A 21,995-nucleotide genomic window follows, 5' to 3' on the forward strand; every position below is an offset into this window, starting at 1 on the left:
GCGAACCGCCATACTTTGAATATGTTATAAGCTTCTTCGACTTGAGCTGCCTAACCGCGTTTCCAAACCATAGAGCACTATTTACTTTATAGAAGTGCTGGAACTATGGATTTCTGTTGAATCAGTACTTCATAAGGTCTTTGTGCTGTTTTTAATATTAAATAGAACTCAGTTTAGTTAAATTTTTTTTTAATAACTTAAAAACTCGTATTTAATAGATATTGTTTATTACTAATATGCATTAACAGCATTGTGTAAATAAGTATTATTTCAGATTATTTAATTTTAATTTAATTTAGTATTTGTCTTATATTATTTTATTAATATTAATAATATAATAATATTTCGCTTCATTATAAATTAATTCATTATATAACTTCTGGAATTACTTCTTTCAAATAGTGCTTTGTATAGCACCCTGTATACTGTGAGTGGAATCGGATGTTTGTAATGGTAACACAATACCTAAAGGCTTTTAGCAAGTATAATTTTATCAGGTATTTTTGCTGCAAATTGAATGTCACAAATTTTATTGTTAAATTTGAATTTTTGGCATATTTCATAGATACTTTGTATATTCTACAACTGTTTGTGTATGCAAAGGTGGATGCCGGATTCGATACACTTGTGGGTCTGGGATAAATTGTAATTCTACGCTTCTTTGATTATGACAAACGACAGTAGGAGAAACAGTTTAATTTTCGTTATATTGTTATGTACTCTGCATATTTGGAAAATGTTGGGAAAGTGGTTTAATTTGTGGTTTTGTATCATAAAAATTTTATAAGGAAAATAAGAAGACAAATTCAAAAGTTGAATTAAGAATTTGCTTATGTAAGTATTGGTTACATAATTAAGATTTAAGTTATCAGTGGTTAAAAGATATATGGAATTCCTAGCAAATAACAACAAATAACTATCAACAGTGAAGATATTTTATAAATTTCAAACCATTTAAAGTAGTGAAAATAACAATCAATATTTAAATAAAATAATATAAATATGATGATATTATATTGATAATTAATTTCTTACTATTAATTAAAGTTATAATTATTTATACAGCATAACTAATCTATAAATATTCTTCTGTGTCAAATAACTTCCTCTCAATTAACTGATTTGATCTCAAAATATATGATAACTCAGATCATCTGGGTAAATCCATATTAACCGATCACTTTCACACTAAATTATCTAATTAACGTATGAAAATTTTTAATCTGAACGTCTTGATAGCATATATGATACTTTTATTGTCCAGCTACGTCTCCAGACACCACGCATTGAAAAGCCTATTGTTGAAAATGTCAATAAAATCATGGTAATTGACGAGTCCAACCGTCATGTAAGCAATGTTCTGATTGTCCAAAAGCTAAAGAGAGCACAAAAAACTGTTTGGAACCATTTGAATAATGCTGGATACAAAAAGAAGCTTGATGTATGGGTACCACACGAGTTAACAGAAAAATGGTAGCATCCTCATGGACCGAATTTTCGATTGAATCGTAACAAAATCGACTTTTATTTAAAATGGTTTGTGACTGGTGATGGAAAGTGAATTAGGGCTACTTACAACAATGTTTAACGGAAGCAGTTGTGGTAGAACCGCGATGAGCCTGTTGAATGGGTAGCCCAGCTAGGATTGACGACCAGGAAGGAATTGCTTTGCGTTTGGTAGGATTGACAGGGAATCTTCTGAGCTGTTCCCACATGGCAAGACTCTTCAGATGGCAGTTGGAATTGTGTATCATCAGGACAACGGCAGGCCAATCACATCAATAATAACTCGCCAAAAACTCCGAGAGTATAGCATCAAGTGATTACCATTTGTGCCTTTCCATAACAAACGATTTTTCTGGTGAAACAGAAGAGAACCTCAAGAGAGGCTTGTGGAAATCACCTGTCTCAAATTGTTTGCCCATAGGGACGAGGACTTCTATGACAGAGGCATAGAGGTAATGAACTTACTTTCAAAATGTTAACGGGTAACAAACAAAATGGCATATATTTGACCTAGATTTGATCATTCTAAATTATGGTATGCTAAATAAACCTTCAGTTTTATGCAAAGATAATGGATTTCATTGTGCTACAACCATTATTTCATCTAAATTTTAAAAAAATCCCTCTAGTACGAACACGTTTAATTGTGTGTTCAAGACTTTAATATTAATGTCCTCATTAATTATTTTTAAAAATAAAAACTCAATTATTTTTGTTAATTTTCATTTTAATATTTCTCAATACATTTATTTAATCTTTGCAATCCATTATTCTTAATATATATTAATTTAATATTATTTTGTAAGTAAAAAAGTTTTCAATTAGTCAATTTAACTAAAACAAGAACTTTTACATACTCACATGTACATAAGTAATTAAAAAATGATTAAAATAATTTTTGTCTAAAAATAAATTTTATGAAAATATTTACATTAAAAGAAAAAAAACCTCAAAAGCATAGGACCAAAAGTCGAAGAATTCGCATGAAACCAGAACCGAAAAACATTTTTATTTGATTTTTTTTTTTAATTTTATTAGTTAAATTCGCTTGAAAGTTTATACATTACACATACACACATAATTTATCTTCCATACATATACATACATGCATATGTATTATTTTTGGTATATATGTACTTTTAATATATTTAAATTTTTAAATATTTTATATGTAGTTTTTTCATTGAAATTATTTGATTTTGTCATAAGAAAAGCACTTAATTATTTTTTATTGTTTTAATTCTGACTGCAGAAAATTTATTCTCTAAGTTTTTGCATTTGGACATGAGAAACTCTTAACAAATTTAAATTATCTATGCTTTTTAATAGTCCTTCCGGGAATATTTTCTCTTAGTTTGACTCTCAAGAAACATTGAAACATTGTTTTCTTTTCTAATTAAATTATTTATGCATGATTTGTGCTATACATTATGAATTTATTATTAACATTTTTCTTACACTAATTTTACATTTTTCTTTAAATTTTAATAACTTTTTCTTCAGATATTTACATTATGCAGTGGAGTAGATTAAAGTTACTCAATTAACATTTATAAAAATTAAATATGTACTTTATGTAATATGTATTTATTGAAAATTAATTAAAAAATTAAAAATTAAATAATTTTAGAATTATAAAATTCTTTTATTGAAATTTACAACCCCATATTTTTAATATGTTATCTGAAATTAATTTCGGACAAATAGGTGGTCGTTTCAAGGACCACTTATAATAGTGCAAGAATTCACTTGATCAAAAAAGATTTTTGGAATTTTAAAATTTTTCAACAATTATCCCAATTTCTATTCGAAATAGAATAGAATAAGGGATTATTGTCATAGGAATTGTCGTAGGATAACAAAGTTTTAATAATGTATGATTCTTGAACTTACAATGAGTTTGAATCTATAATAAAACGTTTTTACCCACATATTAGAAGTGAAGTAAAATATATATTTGAATATATCATTATTTAATGGTTAAGTTTTTTTTAAAATGATTAAAAAGTATGAACTTTCGTTTTTAGCTAATATGTAGCTTATTGTAGTCAGATATTTCTTACTGCCAACTGGTACAAGCATGATTTGTTGCTGTTTGTATTTCAGTTTCGTAATACTGTTTCCACTACACCCATTCTATCTGCACTACAACCATGCTTTATGGTTTAAATAAACCTTATCAGCTAGGTATTGAGTCCACTCGCTCAAATATCTCTCTTTCCTGATTACTTCCCTGGAATGAAGTTTCCACTTTGCTGTGGAAATAATCTCCATTCATTCCTAAGAGGTGGTTTTAGCGGATTGAAGTCTCACACAATGGCTTTTAATGCCTTACACCTACAGAAAATATATATATATATATTTAAAATTTTCCATAAGCAAATAAAGGTATAAGTTCCATACTTAGAAGTTCCAAGTTAAAAGGTAAAGGAAGTAATATATATTTCTTTTTTATATAAGGAGTCTTTTTATAAATATTTGCTGTTTTCAATTTCATGTTGAAAAAGAAATGAAGAAAAGAGGAAAAAAAAATTTCTTTGTTCAACAGAGAAACAAAATGATGGATAGTACTTTTCACTTAATTAATGGTGTATTAATTATTAAAAATAATTACTGCGTTTGATTTGCCAACTATACATGGACTATAAGAATTTTATCACGCCTAGGTGTACATATAACTACATACGACCATGAACCAATACAAAGTTATTATGGCTAAATATAAAGGCTCGATATTATATTGACTTAGCTCTTCAACCGAAATAAGGTCGCCAATTTTTCTTTATAAAAAACTTGTTAAATAAATCTTTAGACGAAATAAAAGACGGTTCAATTTTGAACTTTAAAAAAAATAATGGTTGTATCAAAAAACTCCAACTTTTGAAGACAAAGATGAAATCTAACCAAAAATATGCAGTTTTATAGGGACTCACACTGTAGATCCTATGAAGAGAATGAGGAGTCGGTCACACATGTACTGTTAGAATGCCCTGCGCCAATAAACATATGGAATAGGCTCCTAGGAATGTATATTCTTATGGGAGAGGCAATAAAACTCTGCAAAGTAGGTTCTATACTACTTTTTATTGACGCAACAGAGTTTAAAGACCTATTCCAAACCCTGAAGGAGGCGGAATGACCCGACGATCGCAGTACCACATCCCTTAACAATAATAATAATGGATTTGACGAATCGAAAGCAGCAAATAAATATCGATCAAATTTGTAATAAGATAACCTTAAGCCTCTCCAGTTACATATTTTATATATTATTTTATCATAGTTCAGATAAATATATATAACTTTCATACCATACACTCTTACTTTATGTATATAGTTTTTTTTTTAAATATTTTTTGCATTATGGCATATCATTTTTCGATTTGTTCAATAGTTTAATGATTTAAGAATAAAATTAGTCTTTTTTGTATTATTCAATAGAGCTAACTATTTTAAATTAAACATTAATATACTCGTAAATTTATTTTTAATATTTTAATATATAATACGTAATGTAATTAATTCATCTTCTTATATATACATATATATATATATATATACTTTATATACTTAACTATTATGTACAATCTGTCAATATGTTTTCTATCTCTGTATGTGCTTACAAACTAAAACATTTTATAACTTTACTTAATATATTTTAGATCTACATTTATATTAATTTATTTATTTATTCATGATTTCTTTCATTTATATATTCTCTTAATATATTTTCTTTTAAGCATAGCTCATGTGTTTTCTTTCATTTGTAACCACAGAAAATTTTTGTCTTAGAGAGCAAAAAATAATTCGATAGGAAGCAAAAAAGGATAAAAAAAATAAGTCGGTTGAAAAAAAAAATAAGCTTAATAGTTCAAGGACACACTGATGTTAGCCGAGAGTAAGGACAAATGTTTTTTACTAACCGAAACCTAAAGGTCAATATTTTGGACCATTTTTGATTGAGATTTTCAGTAGAAAAGCAGTGTAGATAGATAGATTAACAAAAATTCGGGCATTTGATTGATTATTGTTTTGCCCAATAAATATATCTATTTAAGTATATTCGTCTCACTTACGCATATGTCAGGAATATATATAGTATGTGAGAATTACAAGTATTTTGCCCCAGTTCTTTAGATGCAACATTTAATAATTGAATCTAATATTTTTATAATACATAAGTATGTAAATTTGTTATACAATATATATAAGTAATTATGTACATTATTTAATATAAATGCTTTGTTTTTGTAGTTGAATTTTGTGGAACACTTACATTTTTATCATTTGTAGTACTACTTTATGCTTATCATCTCTTGAAATAAAGGAAAATTTTTCACCGAATACTTGGAAGTCTTGTCTAATTTGTTCGTTTAACTATAAGAAATCTATAAGAAAATATCAGAACCTATATAAAAAGTATCTTCTCCAAATTACTCAAAGTATAATCAACATTTTAATGTACGTTGCCCTAGAGGTAAAAAGATTATCAGCTTCAGATACAGTCAATTTCTATTATTTCTTGCTAATTTAATCAGACTTTGTACATCTTTTGGTAATAATTCGAAGGTACAAAAAATTAATTATTTTCTTCAACATTTTGCATGTCAAACTTAGTGTAGATAATTTATTGTGATTTCGATGAACATAAATCGTTTAAGATAAATACATAATATGATCGAACGCACACACAAACTCAATGTGCACATCAAAACTTAATTTAATAAATCATATAAAATTAATTAAAATTAAATTAACTCAAAATAATACAAAGATTCAAATTAAATACTTCATACATACTAACTAGAATGTGTAATAACTCTTTGAATGTAGATACATAGATACAGGTATCTTTATCTTATACGTATAATCACTTAACTAGCTACAAATATATTACATAGAATTTTGCATACGAACCAAGTGGAAGGATACGCACAAATACTAAACACAATGTTAGGCGTTGGTACACCCACTAAACAATGGTGGTACGCTCGGCATTGCTGGTGCACGTACTACTTCCACCGATGCAGACAATCTGACATTTAATGTCATCTTTCGGTAATTCTCAGGAGGACACCGTTTCATAGTTCCCATTGCCAAGTAAAGCGCTTGTAGCCAGCAATGGCGACTGTACAGTTGCGCTGCCATAAGCCGACTGAGTGCGTGGTGAAGTGAGTAGTGATTGTGCTGCGCCAATGGTTATATTACCAGATGTTACCGATGATGTTAGAGCGGCCGATATGGCATTATTTTGTGAGCCTGGATGTGGCAGCGTATTGCAACCGCTAACTATGCCCAGACCACTGCCCACACCGCTACTGCTGTTTGTTTGCAATGAACCGCTCGATTGTCCGCCAAGTAAAGGTATTGTACAGGTTGTAGTGGAACCGTAAGGTGAAGTCGGAGATGTGCGTGTCTCATAAGCTGGTAAATAGGTGCGTCCTGGTATGCGAGTATATATATTAGGTGGTGTACGTGTGGATAATAGAGGCGGTGGGGCTGTGTATAATGGACGTTGTGTTGCTGGTGCACGTTGTGGTGTATTGTATAAACTGTAGGCGGGATTTGTGGTCAAGGAAAGTTCACCGTACTGTAAAGAAAAATAAAGAAAAGGAAGTAAATAGTAGCTTCAATAAAATACACTTTCAGACATGAATTAATTAATTATACTTATTAAATATAAAATACAATTAATAAACTTTAACAATGTTTATATTAAAGAACCATAAACTGAAATTGCAGTGTAATTCATATTTCAAGTTTAAATTTAAACTGTCAAACTGCCATTTTTATAATTTGAAAAACTGAAAACCTTTATGTATTATCACATCCTCTAAACTCATCATTTTCCTATTATATTTGTATATGAAACCTTTTCCACTGCTCAACCTCTTCCACTTATTTCAAATTGAAATTCATGGTGACATTTTTATTAGTTCAGTTTGATAGTTTTTCTTTGTTTCGATAAATTTATTGCACACATTCCAGGATATTTAACTTATTTCCTTACATGACAAACAAAAAAAATGTTCCTTTTATTTTTATTTTATTATCTTTTTGCCACACATTCCGGAAAGTTTTTTTTTTCGTATATGCATACGCTACATTCGGTCAAGATATCTTTTAGAACAACAGTGAAAAGAAAATAATAGTAACAACATCAAAAAATACATGGGAAATATTGAAGGCAGTGACACGTTTATTAAAGGGAAATAAAAATATAACATAAATCAGATAAAGCAATATATATATTAACTACATGTCTCAAAATAATTCCGGGCGAAGGATAACTGCAGTAAATAAAGTAATCCCTAAAGATATTCATTTCTATCAAACATAATCACTTTTTGTGAATTAAGCATTAATTTATTAAAGCAATCTATTTTCACAGGCTAACAGGCTTAAGAAACACAACTCCCCAACTAAATTTGGTGGAAGTATTTCAGTACTTAGCTTAACTAGTGACGAAGGATTTTCAGTATTAGGCTAAGAATGAATACAGTACACCCATTGTTATGTATATGTAGTGTACCTGAACAAATGAGCTTAAGTATAATTTAACACAGAATTGATAACGAGATCACTGTAGTAAATAGATCTTAGAAATATCGTAATATATAGGTTCTTTAATAATAAGTTAACTTCTTTGCTCCACAAACATGTCCTTATCATTAAATATACATTATATTATATATATTTAAATAATTTTAAATAATTTTTTGAATAATTTCATGAATAAAGAACCACTTAAGGAAGAATCAAGGCAGCATTTCTTCATAAGTTTTTGCTTAAAAGTGTGTAAGTCTCACGTAGAGCTTATGAGTGTACAAAGATCATTTATGCATCCAACTTTATTGTTAAATGGATTACATGATAGAAATATCATGTTATCTTTTCCAACCAGATCAGCAATCTACTTGATAAGATTATTAATGAATACAAGAAAAATAAAGCTAAATATATACTTAGTACGGAAAAAGAGCTAAAGAAAGATTTCTTTTGTTAGCATTCACTTTACTACAGTTTCAATCGTAGAAGAATTTTTTTTCATTTACGTTTTTTAACAGATTTTCTCTCTATTAGAGTTATACATTGTATATAATTGTAACGATAAAGTATAATTTTAATTCTTTTTTAATTCCTATGAGCATTAACTATTAAGATCACTAAAACTTAGATCACCAATAGTTCTTTAACAGCGGTCCGATTTCGAAGCAGATATGATTTGACAACGGATTTGATTTATTTCTTTATATATATACTGCGCCATATTTTCATTATGTTAAATGAAGATATATCGATAAGTAATTGCGATATCAGACGATATGTTATGTTGCAGCACTAAAGAACGAATGAAGTGCCAAATGCGATAAAAATTATAAAGATTGAGTGCAAAGAAATACACAAATAAAGGCGCCGATTTTAGTAGATAAACGCAATATACACAAGTATTTTATTTTGTTTTATTTATAAATTAAATAAAAATCGTGGCTCATAGGACCACAGTTAGTCTTTGTTTGTATAATCAATTTTAAAATTGTTTATACCAGTTGTCGCTAGATGGCGTTTACACTTTGGTTGAAGTAAACAATATATAAAAAGTCAAAGCAAGTATCATAGGATCCAAGTTATATTGAAATATAGTATTTTTGAAAAAATTACTAAAAATATTGAAATGTACTAAAATCTGTTATCTCAGTGGTTGGGAATGCGTATGTCCTCATTTTTTTTATAAAAAGAAGATAATTACTCAAATTTTAAGCAATAATTTTTTTTTCCAAATTTTGTTGTTTTTAAAATGAAAGAATAAACATTTTGAATATTTTTTTCCACTGTGATTTCTGATATTTTTTTCCAAAACGACAAATTGAAATTTTGATTTAGAATTTTTAGTGGAATAAGGCATTCGTAATAAGTCTTGATATATCTTATCATATGATCTTTTCTAGTTTAGTACTATATAATATATTTTTAGTTGTTCATACCCAACATAGAGCATTTGTGTCACAGTAAAAAGACTATCTGCGTGATATGCTGGGTTACTATTACAGTCGCAGCATCTTTGCCACTTTGTTTGGCAGAAGGTGCACATTTTTGGTTTTTTTCTTCTTATGATTATGATTTTTTGTATCTTTTAGTGTCACACTTCTAAGCACCCACAATATTCGTGTACTTGCAGGTATTGAAATATGGCACGTCAATTTACAAAAATTTGTTAGCGTTGAGGCAATCGATAAGGATATGTACAAATAAGAAAGTGACAATGATAAGTTCAGTAACAAATGTTTTCTGAATGACAAAGTTTTTCGCTCAAACTTCGCAGGTTGCAAACGAAGGTTGGGGGAGGTTAAAAGAATTGTCATACTCATTGCCACACTCGTCGTACATGCGTTCATCTTTTCTTCGACCCTCTTCGCCCCTTACCGCAGAAACATTAACCAACAAACAAGGCAAACAACTTTTTAGGTGACATATTGTCATTTGGATCGATATTCATTGCTGTTATATCATAAATATCGCTGTCACGTCCTATATTAAGTTATAAGGATAATGGCGCGGATATGAATTTACATATGCTACTTGTGCAAGCAGTAAAGGAAGCTGTGTTTAAAGTCATTTATTTAGGTGGAATCTTGGGTGTTAAAGATAAACACATTAAAAAACTTTTATTTAATATTCATTTAATCATTTAAATACATTTATGGTTTTTCTAAAAGGAAAATGGAAGTGGAAATAATGAGAGAGAGCAAGTGTAATAAATGAAACCATTGCATTCATTCAAACTCTTTTTTTCATCACAACAAGGATAAACAAATTAAACATAATTTCAATGATATTCACATGATGAAACTCAAGAGATAATGATATAATATAAAGCTGTCAACAAATTGACGCCAGAAAAGTACATACATACCATACATATATATGATAACTGTTTGTAGCTACAAAACTAATTCCCGTCTTCACTTTTCCGTAGTTGCGAAAGATAATAAATGAAAGCGACTTGTTCATTTCTAGTTTTTTCTTCCATTTCATCCATTCCATCCATTTCTTCCATTTTATTTTTTGTCATACAGCAAATAGCTCTGAACTCATTACGTTGTAAGATAATCAAGTAAACATATCACTTTCCTTGTTTAGATCCTTTCGAAGGGTTGCAGGCTCCCTTTTTTGGTTGCTGTTTTGCCAAGCAATAAGTAAAGTAGTTGTAGCTCAAACTTTGCCCAAGGGTGCCTTACTTTTTGTGGTGATATTTTAACAAGTGGCAACTTCCTTCCACCACCAGCCGAAATAGTATATTATCTTTGAAGGGAATATGATGTGAAATAAAGTGTTCCATCTATTAACGATGATTACAGACTCACAAACATCCGTTGAAGTTGGAAAACAATACATAAAGGAGATATGCTCAGTTACTTGGTTGCCATTACATGCATTTGCAGTGTATCAAATTGATTGAGTTACATCAGTGCTACTCGTATCTTCTGGAAAGGGATGACGGAATGTGTGCGGGGTGGAGTAATCGGTAGTTAGTAGTAGAAATGTGTTGAGTTATTTAATTTTGTAAGAATGCTGCAAATTGCGTTAATAATTGCAGTTCAGTGGGTAACAAACAATTTGTGAAAATATTTGGGGTAAGAAATATTTGGCCAGTCATTAAATAGAACCAATAAATCCGCAATGTTTTCAGTTTTATTAACAAAGATTTTTAAGAACTATTTAATCATATAAGTATGAATACCCTTTTTATTAGCCTAAAATATCCTCTTTATTTAGTTATTATATTTTTAGTGCAGTATTCCTATATTTACAGTGTTTTTGGATTGCATATATAAAGAAAGTATTTAGCTGGAGTTTTTTTTACACGAACCATTAATAACTTTGATGATTTACATATATGCAGAGCATATCTCAGTTATTGCTATAGTCCATGTGGATCTCGATTCTTCGCAGTTGCCAAAAATCGCAAAGGGCGTGTATTACGTCTCAGAAGTTCGGTAAATAGTCTCCAAGAAGTGTTTATCCTGCGTCAAATAATATCTTACCCCTGCGACAGTTATGCTCACGATGACATTAATTCTTGGACTAACAAAACTCTAAACAGAACAGTGTACGGAACTTGATAAATGGTTTCGTGATGTGGACTCAGTCACTTATGATAGCTGTGTTGCATAGAATTACATAAACTCTCTATCAGAAAGGTTTATGATTAGTATTGAATCAAAATAGTAAAATTTTATTTTAATTAATTATATTTTTAGCTGACCACACGGCTGCTTTGAGTATTACCAATTTCACATCTACGGTAGTCCTTTTGAAATGGTATTGGTATCTTTCATCTAACAGCACCTCAATTCAACAAATTCAAGCTTTTCTCAAGCGAATCATACAGATGACGTGAAATAGATCAAATACGAGAATATCCAAAGTTTGTTGGATTACAGGAAACATGGCTGTGTTGAGTGTTTGGTCAGATAAGAATGGAATCGCTATTTCGAGCCGCTCCAACTTGGTGCAAAAGTTAATTCGGTTAATCAAGGGAAAGCGACTAAGAATGGTCAACACAAAAGGAGTGTGTTCCATTAAGTCAATGCCAAGCCATACACAACTTTGATGGCTTTGATCGCTGTCGACATGTTAATTAAATGTCTATGGTCCATGTCTATGTATTATTTTATTACTACTGCTACTGATTTAATTAACTCTTTCGTGAGCATAGGACCTTGACCACCGATTGAAATCGTACTCTATTAAGAGCTTTTCTGGTGACATTATTCCAAATAAATCCAGCATCTTTGAATTCTTTTTCAATTTTTCTCTGCGATGTTTTTGCTGGTGCACCATGTCACCGAGTACCCTGTGAGTTCCATCGCAGTGCCTGCCTTGCTATATTATTAGACGGTCGTCGAAGTGTGTGTTCGATCCAGGACCATTTACCTTCGTTGTAACTTGTGGTTACTTGGGTCTCCCCCATAATTCGGTGTGCGATATTCTTTCCGGCCAGCAGACATTGAGAATACTTGCACTTGCAACTGGTTTTGCATTACATTATTATTTTAACAATACTCTTCTATGTATAAAACTATTAGGAACCAATTGTACCTAATAAAATATTTCATGTTTTATAATAAAATATCGATTATTACAAAATTTTTGAAACAATTAATATTAATAACTTTATATCAAAATCATGTGAATAAAATCAAATGAATTTCTAAATAAAAAACGATCAAAAAATCGTTTATTTAAGTTCACTGGAAATATTAATTTGAAGCTTAATTAGCAGAACTTTAACATAAAACACATCTGCATCTGCAGGCGAAAACTTTTAGCAACTTAAATAAATATAGTTTAAAACATAGCTGGAATGGAGTTTCCATATTGGAATAAATTAACATTATTTGCTATTCTGCACCATGAACGACAACGCAAAATTAAAATCATGTCATTTATGTCATTCTCAATAGAAACTTACCTGCTTGCCAAAAGTGGGTGATAGCGGCGGCAAAGTTGGCGATGCTGTATTCATGCGCGATGGTGGAGTATACAAAATCCGTTGCGATTCCATGTTGAGGCGATCGAATGCTTTCTCTTCCATATGAAATTCATCCTCACTGTTTGTTTCTTGTGGCACCACATCGGGATTTTTATCCTCTAAGCTGGAGTGGCTGCCCATATTGCGTGATAATGGCTCAGCGCTGCCTTTGTCCGCCTCGGTCGAGGTCGCATCACCGTTGGGACGACGCGTACGTTTTGTGCGAAATTTAACAAAAATCACAATGCAAATAGCTACGAGCACCAAAGTTGCAATAACTCCGACCAGAGCGCCCAGCAATGGAGTTAGTTGGACCAGCACAGCCGTAGAGGAAGCTAGAAAATAGAAAATTGCACGTCATTTTCCAACTTACAAAAACAAAACGAATAAATTTATTGACAGAAGATTATGCCATATTTTGCTTCCAAATTTTAAATAATTACCTGTGCGCAGCAGAGGCGCAGAGAGTGTGCGTCCTCTTAAACGATATGCCACTTTGCTGGGTCCTTGTGCGTTAACTGCTGTTATTCTGATAACAAACACCGAATCGCTTGGCAGTCTTTTCACGGTGAAATCGGAATATTTGAAGGATGTGTTGTAGAGTATTTGTCTGTTCAGTTCGTCATAGACTTGCACATGGAAATGTTGTGGTATGCCGCCATCGCTTCCTGGTATGCATTGCACTTGTAATGAATTTGCGGTGGCGTTATAGGAAGTGCAGTTTTTAACAGGATCCGGAAGATCTGCAAAATAAGATATCCCAGTTAGATATTCAATAATTAACTTTCATTTAAAACAATTTTTTTTTTCTTTTTGTTAATTAGAAACATTATGTTCATTATGTTCCTTATGTCAAGTCATTAATATTAAATCAGAATATATCAAATATTGTTTTGTGGTCTAAATTCAGAGGCACTGAAGTTTCACATTTCAATTACTCCAGTCATGTTTCAATTCAGTTTCCATTCACAAACTAATATCTCACGGATTCGTTTTGTACTCGGATGTGTGCTCCTTCTTCCCCCATGTGTGTCTGTCGGTACGGTATTTTAATGATATTTGGGCTTCTATTTGTGCAAAGTTACACTGCCGGAATTTGTAATTTAATTGAAAAGTTATTCACATGAGATTTTGTGTTTGCAGCAACAGTAAAATTGATTTGATTTCCTTTTTATGTTAATTGATTGTTTATTCAGGTGGGATATGCTCTGTAGACTAATAAACATTGAGGAACCTAAATAGGAGAATTTCAAATTCATAAAGTTCAAAAAGGAATTCTTTGGAAATTACATGGAAGCCGCTAAAATTATTGAATTATTGAAGGTAAATACACATAACATTTTATGGAAAATTATTCGTATCTAAAATTGTGAATTAAAACTTTGATTGTTTTAAATTCCATTTTGCTTTTTTGAAATAATGGAATTTATTTCAAACTTTCTTTGGAAAATGTATATAGCAAATGTTAGAAAGGATGGTAGTAGAACAGAATAAGAGATTCAAATGTTAAAACAGGAGGCAGAACATAATTGCTTTAAAGATACGACTTAAAGTGGAAAAAAAAGAAAAAGAAAAACAAATCATAATAATAAAAGAGAAATTAATTGAGAAAAGAAGAGACGAAGTTAATAGGATTAAAAGTGACAAAATTATGAAGATGGCGGAAAATTAAGAATTAATATAAAAAAAGTTCAAGAAAAACAAAAAAACTTTAAAGATACAAATCAATATCATACACTGAGTAAGTCTAAGTAAGTCGTACAAATGCATTTCTGAAATACTGCGCATAATTAATCTATAATCTCTGGTTACTATGTTCCATATATTTGGACCACAGAAAGAGATCTATTGTAGCTTGATCACCCATTGCTCACGACTTTTACTATAGTTTATTGTAGTCTAAACGTGTGTTAGGCATAACTGGGAGAACTTTAAACACTAACATATTTGTATAAAGAGAGATGACGAGAAGGGAATGAATACTCAAGGAGCGGAAGACAGAAAAGAAAGAAGTATTAAACATTTAAGATTAAAATAAATCATTTAACCGTAAGCTTTAGAGTAAGCTGTTTAAAGGTAGAAAACAGAAATCGGAAAGTAGAAACTGAATTAGAGGTACAAAAAATTATGAGTAGTAAAAGAAGTAATTATTTTATAAAAAAAATCAGAGAATCTTGTATTCAATGGTTAAGTTTATTTAGATCAGTGGTTCCCAAGCGGTGGTTCGCGGACCACATGTGGTCTGTGAGATAGTTAAAATAGATACATAGCTTGTAATTTGTCCACTGAGACTTCACTTATTAAAAAATAAACAAAAAAATTTCCAAGATATTATATATAAAGAAAGGTTGGGAACTACTGATTTAGACAATGAATAAAGTAAAGAAGTGCTATTTTATTTTTGAAGTTTTTAGTCCATCGTTGAGTCGTGCATGAATCGGGCATGCGAATGATATGGGCCATTTGTATCTTTAGAAAAGTTTTTCCTCCAGATTCGATACCAACAAAAAAAAAACAAGTACGGTGAAATAAAACCTAATTAACCTAAAAATAGTGTATACTTTTTCAACATCAGTTTTAAGTCAAAGACTTTACTTTATCCGAATATTTTTTATCAAGGATTTTAAATAAATAAAATAAATAAATTAAATAAATAAATAAATTTTTCAACAGTGCTTGACTAAAAGAGTTTATAATCTTTCAATATTTGCTTTCAGTCAATGAGATAACTCTCACCGGACATTAGACATATAGGTTAGGTTATGTTGGAGTGGCGGCCTTGTACACTAAGAAAGCTCACTTGCGCTCAAATAAAGACCCGTTGTGGTACTACAGGAATAGCTTCGATTCATACGTAGACTAGACGACCAGTATGTGACCAAAACCAAAAAAGGAAACGATTCTCCCATACATTTCACATATAGAAATATAAAATTGGTAGTTATTTGCCACTCATACTGTCATAAACATAAATTTTCTAGCATGCAATATTTTTGATGCCGTTTTTGTATCATGCGAGCTTTTACTATTATTTGCTACTTAAAGAATTTCAAATAGTTTCGTGCAATTATAAACAAACGCTTAAGGACCTGTTCCGGACGGATTTGTAATGTTTCGGTATTAATGTATGCTAATCTATATCAGTTGCAGTTTTTGTTGCAACTGTTTTGTTACAGAATATGGTAGTTACAAAAACGTTGGTGCTCATGTGTGCAGCACTCCAGATTCAGAGGCGAGTGAATCTGGAAAACAATGCCAACCAGTTAGAATTTTTGACATTTCATTTATTTTTGCTTTTAATTTTTGAACAGTTGTACATAAAATTTGTTGGCATTTCACAGAATGCCACTTTGATATATGCACCGAATAGGAGCTCACATATTCATGAGTGCAGTTTAATACTTTGTGTACAAATCCTTTGTAAAATTGTAAAATGGCAAACACTAACTTCCTATATCCGGATTTATACTATTTTTAACTATGCAGCAGCACAGTTTCTTTTTGGAGTTCGTTTATTTATTCATACTTCATATTCTATATATAGGTATATATCTGGTTTATTTGATTTTTGTTTTCTTTTGATTTACAATTATTATTTATTTTTTAAACACTACTTCATATAAAAGATTTAGCATTTCCTGTTAGATTTTCAGATTTTTAGAATTTAATTGTTTTCTAAAAACCATCTTACCATCTTCTCCCACTGACATATCATGCATTCGCAGAAAGGGAGAAATATTTTCCGGTTTAATTTTGGTTTTTATATGCCATGCCAGGCATTTCATTCACATTGAGAAGAGCACTTCTACTTCTACTATAATTTTTATATATATTGTTTATTGTTTTTTTATGAGGACTTAGCATAACACATATTTCCATGTTTAAGCATTTAATGACTTTTGTCTTCAGTTGCAAAAATAATTGTTGAAATATTTCAGAATTGTTGTTTGGTGTCAAAGTTTTGTTTCACAAAAATACACAGAAATACACAGAAATACACAGAAATAAGCACGACAATGACAACTTTTTAGAAAATTTTATTTTATGGCAAATATTAAAATTGTACAATTTAAAATTTATGTGAGTTTTTTCATAGTTTGGCGCACAATGGGAATTTGCAGTGGCAATAAATGAAATTGCCGGCCATTGTTTTTATGGCTGCCATAGCATGGTATCGAGCTCAGAGATATGTAGAATTGTAGGGTTTTTAAAATTATTCTCCAACTAAAATTTTTTTAATATTCTCAACAACCAAAGTTCGAATATCAAAAAATTTATTTTAAAATATTGGCCTTTTGCATTAAAAGTAATTAAATTAATGGTCAATTACCAAACTTGTATGGCTAATGGCTGATATTAAATTTTGTTAAACAGAAGAGTACATATTTTATAACGAGTAAACTTTTATTTAAAACAATCTCACTTAAAGAGACTTTGCTGCGTATTTAATAGTACAAGAAGAATGTGTCATTAGTAGGGACTAATGAATGAGTTTTATTATTTAAGGTATTAAAACAATAAATAAAACAAACATAAAGCAACTAGTTATTAGATAACTAACATGCAATTGATATTTAATGAGATTTAGGCGAGTTTCACGCAATAATAAATCAACTGTAGTAAATTTCAATAATTAAAGTTCAAAGATTGCAAGGCATTTGGCGCTCTAGACGGCCTATTGGCTCAGTGCGACAACTGTAAATGCGCCTCAGTGCTGAGTAAATGTGCCTCAGCATTTATGTGAAAACTAAGTCTATCTTGGATTAGTCCCTAATTGAAAATATTGATGTGCAATAGCGAAATAAAAGCAATACTACACCAACGGCTTTTATGAGCAGAAACGCGAACTTAGTATTCTTACCTAATAGGTTTATAATAATTGTCTAGTAACTATAAGCATAAAATCCAGACTTAGCGCCTCTTCCACAGATATCCATATTTCAATCCCAGCCCCTGTCAGCATACCTTCGTAGGTTGATTTATCACCAATTTTTGCGACAGGCAAATAGTGAGTGGACCCTTACCGCCTCAGCAACCAAGTCGAGGGTTACATGATCAATCTATTCCAAATGTAAAACCTCTGACATAATAAACAGAAGCAAATCAGAGGTGTCTAGGTATCTCCTGTGGTATCTTCTGTAATGCGTGTGTACCAGCTATCGAATAAAAGACAACCGAACTTCTAATATGTCTACGTCCAGAACTAGGGTTAAGTTTTTGTGGGGCCCCTTCTTCAACACACTCGGTGATATCTCTAGCATTAGCATTAGCATTGGTCAGATTCTTGCTTTTATAAATGCCTTTGGCTGGTTCGACCTTGACCTTCTCTCTACTAACCACTATTTAGAGGTTTGTGAATTTAAAACGCCTTTTTTAACTAATTGAGGAGGGCTCGTTTTTTTCTCCACCACAACTAAGAATAAAATATTCTTTATTATATTATAAATTATTCAAATTATTCAAAACCCCTATAAATTATGGTAATATAAGATACTAGCTAATCTATATTCTAGCATTATAACAATAACATAATTCTACTTTATGACGAAAATAGACACCAACAGATTATTTTTTAACAATATGAAGTTTACATCTAATCTTTATAAAAAATTGCTAAGAATGACATAAAAGGATTATACCGCCAACTCCCAACAATTAAATAAATAACTATAAAAATACGACTATATTTAAGCTACATTTTATTTTAAATTAAAAATTGTATTTTATTAAAGAAGGCCAATAATATGTAGCCTTTTACTCTTCATTTTGATTTCATGAAATTGTTCTCTGCCCAACCAAAACAGAACACTATAAAACGGAAGTAAGTTACTTATCAACCGTTTTCGATTTTCCGTTACGCCAAAAAGTATACTACATTTAACAAAAGCTACTTCTTCTGGGTGAAGGAATTTTTGCTGAAGTTTTACAGCATTTCAGTGCTTTTTTTAATAAAGAATTAAAAGACGATTTGAGAGATATATGCATCTTGCATGAGTTCACCTCACACACGCATACACAATCATAAATAATTTAAGCAGGATTCAGATATTGCACTTTTATATATTTTTTTATTTTTGCTTGTTGGATGAATATATTATTTACAGCATTTTTGCCATTTTACTCTACGAACGATTTTCTTACTTTTAACATGAAACCTTAATACACTCGCTAGTAAGCCAGAAGGAGTTCCGTAAAATTTTGTTGCTTCACTGAAGGAGAAGAAAAGTTAGTGCTGTAAGCACAATATGTCCTGTGACGTGAATTAACCAACCACACAATCAGTTACTTGGTCACATAAATTTTAATTGGCATATGCGATTTCAATTTTTTTCATAAGAAAAAATGCCACCAAGCTCGAAAGATATTGAACATTAAATAAAAATACGTGTTAAAAAGGATATTGTACGGTATGTCACAATGTAAGCCCGTGTTTGACTGACATTAATAAAGTTTTTACCCACGGTACATGAAATAAATTAATAGAATGAAATAAAAACAAAAAAAAAAAATAAACATAACACATCTTATATAAAAGAAAAAAGCCATTTTGCCAGATTCAGCTTAAAAAAATTTCAAATTAAAATTTTCATTTCACATTTTTCGTTATTGAGAGAATTTTAATTATTGTCCAAAAAAAAAAGCAGTAGCATTTCTCGTTTCACAGCCCAATACGGCGATTATAACACTTATATATAGTTTTATAAAAATAGCCCAACCGTCCTTGTCCCAAACCACACATCGTCAAACTCAAAAATCATAATTTGCCTTTCATATTTCACAACTTTTTACTTGCTAGCATAACTCACCTGCAGGTTGTATATGATACCAGCAAGGCTGGCTCTGACCCATAGGACTATTAGCTACACATGACACTGCACCGAAACTGTCATATGATTCAATATGATAAACGTATACATTATTCAGTGGAGCTGGTGGTGTGGTTGTCACCATAACGCGATGATGCTGTTGCTTATGCAAAGCTGCCATTCGTTTACGTTCCGCTAATAGGAATTGATTACCATGAGTTGCATCATGTGCACTAACTGGATGTTGCAGCAGTATTTGTTGTTGCTGCAACTGCAATTGCTGTTGTTGTTGCGTTTGTTTGCGTACTTGCTGTTTACCTTCGAGGTGATTTTTATGCATCATATTTGAGTAAACCATTTGCGTATATGGCAACTCTGGTATGCTACCATAATCCATATCGTTTATAGCCATTTCGCTGCGTATAACACCAATATCATCATCATCATCCTCAGCGTTAGCGTTAGCGTCAGCGTCGTTATTAACACCCATGCCATCGTAATCATGATGTTCGTCTTCATCTTCGAAATGTATATTCGACCATGTAGCTGCTACGTTACTGCTAGCTGCCACACGACCATGGCGTCCGAGTACAAATTTCTGTGAATGCGAATGTTTCCTCTTGGTGCGTTGATAATATCCGCCAGCGGATGTACGACCTGTGTCCGGATGTTGCAATGGTTGCGCGGAGACAGCAGTTGCTACCGTTGTTGGCAGTTCGATTAGGCTTTCGAGTGAATTGTTGAAATGCCATTTGTAATTAAGATTATCAAGTGGGTTTGCGTCCACTTGACAAGTGATGTTTATTGTTTGCTTAAGTGCAGCGCGTATAATGGTCGATTCAGAGCTGCAGACAGGAGGATCTATTTTAATTAAAAAAAAAATAAAATAAAAATATTGTCATTACTTGAGTATTAGATATAATTCTTAACGAAATTTATAAAAACATTTTATTATTGCGAATGGATTGCGAAAGTACAACAAATCACTCAACAGTTTCATTTTAATGCAATTTAAGTGGTTCTTAAATATTTTTCTATTCATTTAATTAAATATAGCTCACAGAAACAACTCTTCTGTGAGAAGAGAGAAGAGGAAATACTTTTCCTGTAAATATTAAACGTTGATGTTGATTTTTTAAATTTATGCCACCTGTAGCTCGGAGGCTGATACCAGATAACGTAGAGCTCTTGTTATTTGCGCTGCTGACCCAAATTAAAAAATGCTAGTTACGGTATGAACATTTTTCATATACATTAAGACTGAAAAGTTTTCGGAAATTCTCATTTAAAATTCGCGCGCTGTATATTTTTCGATATTTTAAGTTTATGTAGTTTGGCAGCACTGTCCTTAATTACTATGCCAAAAATGAGCTCGATCTGTCAGACAGTTCGTTTACGGCAGCTGTTGAAACCAGTTCACCTCAGTAGTGCGTTGCGAAATGTCTTCGACGGTCGTACGACCGTCCTGGAAGGCTTTGTACCACTCATAAACTTGAGTTTTCGATAAAACTGATTCCCCATAAGCCTTTTGTAGCATTCGCAACGATTCTGCACACGAAATTTCGTTCGAAACACAAAATTTGATGCAAACTCTTTGTTCAATATTTTTTTCCATTGTTTTTTTCGCAACGCCCTACTGAGGTGAACTGGTTTCAACAGCTGCCGTAAACGAACTGTCTGACAGATCGCGCTCATTTTTGGCATAGTAATTAAGGACAGTGCTGCCAAACTACATAAACTTAAAATATCGGAAAATATACAGCGCGCGAATTTTAAATGAGAATTTCCGAAAGCTTTTCGGTCACAATGTATAAGAAATAGTTAACGTTTTTTTACCAACTAAAGTTGGAAAAATGATAAAAGAATGTTAAAGTTTTAGTAAAAGGTATGTAAGTGCCAAGAGCACTACATTAATGCGAAACTTTAGCTGTTGTAGTGAACTTTAACACAGAAACCACTTAACTTAAAGGTCTTTTATTTAAATACAAAACAAAACTAATAAGTATAAAGTTTCAAAAACTCATAGGTGAAATGAATAGAAGTGTCCTTTTAATATACTTTTTAACTCTTTAAAATAGTACTGAAGTAATTTTGGCTTAGAGTTTACTTTTAAAAAGCAAGTCTGTTATGTTAACGTCTAAAAAGTG

At 31.2% G+C, this 21,995-nt stretch overlaps 2 protein-coding genes across 2 annotated transcripts in view; both read right to left on the reverse strand.

Moving 5' to 3' along the window:
• Window positions 1–21,995, reverse strand: part of LOC119685949 — a 317,355-nt gene that overhangs the window by 28,647 nt on the left and 266,713 nt on the right. The gene's annotated exons all lie outside the window — the stretch shown is intronic.
• Window positions 6,572–21,995, reverse strand: part of LOC119673945 — a 23,948-nt gene continuing 8,524 nt past the window's right edge. The window contains exons 2-5 of the mRNA XM_038085062.1: window positions 19,849–20,709; window positions 13,486–13,785; window positions 12,983–13,377; window positions 6,572–7,096 (exon numbers count right to left, since the gene is read on the reverse strand). Of these exons, the coding sequence (XP_037940990.1) occupies window positions 6,572–7,096; window positions 12,983–13,377; window positions 13,486–13,785; window positions 19,849–20,709 (2,081 nt within the window). The remainder of the gene's footprint in view (window positions 7,097–12,982; window positions 13,378–13,485; window positions 13,786–19,848; window positions 20,710–21,995) is intronic.

Source organism: Teleopsis dalmanni, chromosome 2 (assembly GCF_002237135.1).
Source record: "Teleopsis dalmanni isolate 2A chromosome 2, ASM223713v2, whole genome shotgun sequence".
NCBI classification, from domain to species: Eukaryota; Metazoa; Arthropoda; class Insecta; order Diptera; family Diopsidae; genus Teleopsis; species Teleopsis dalmanni.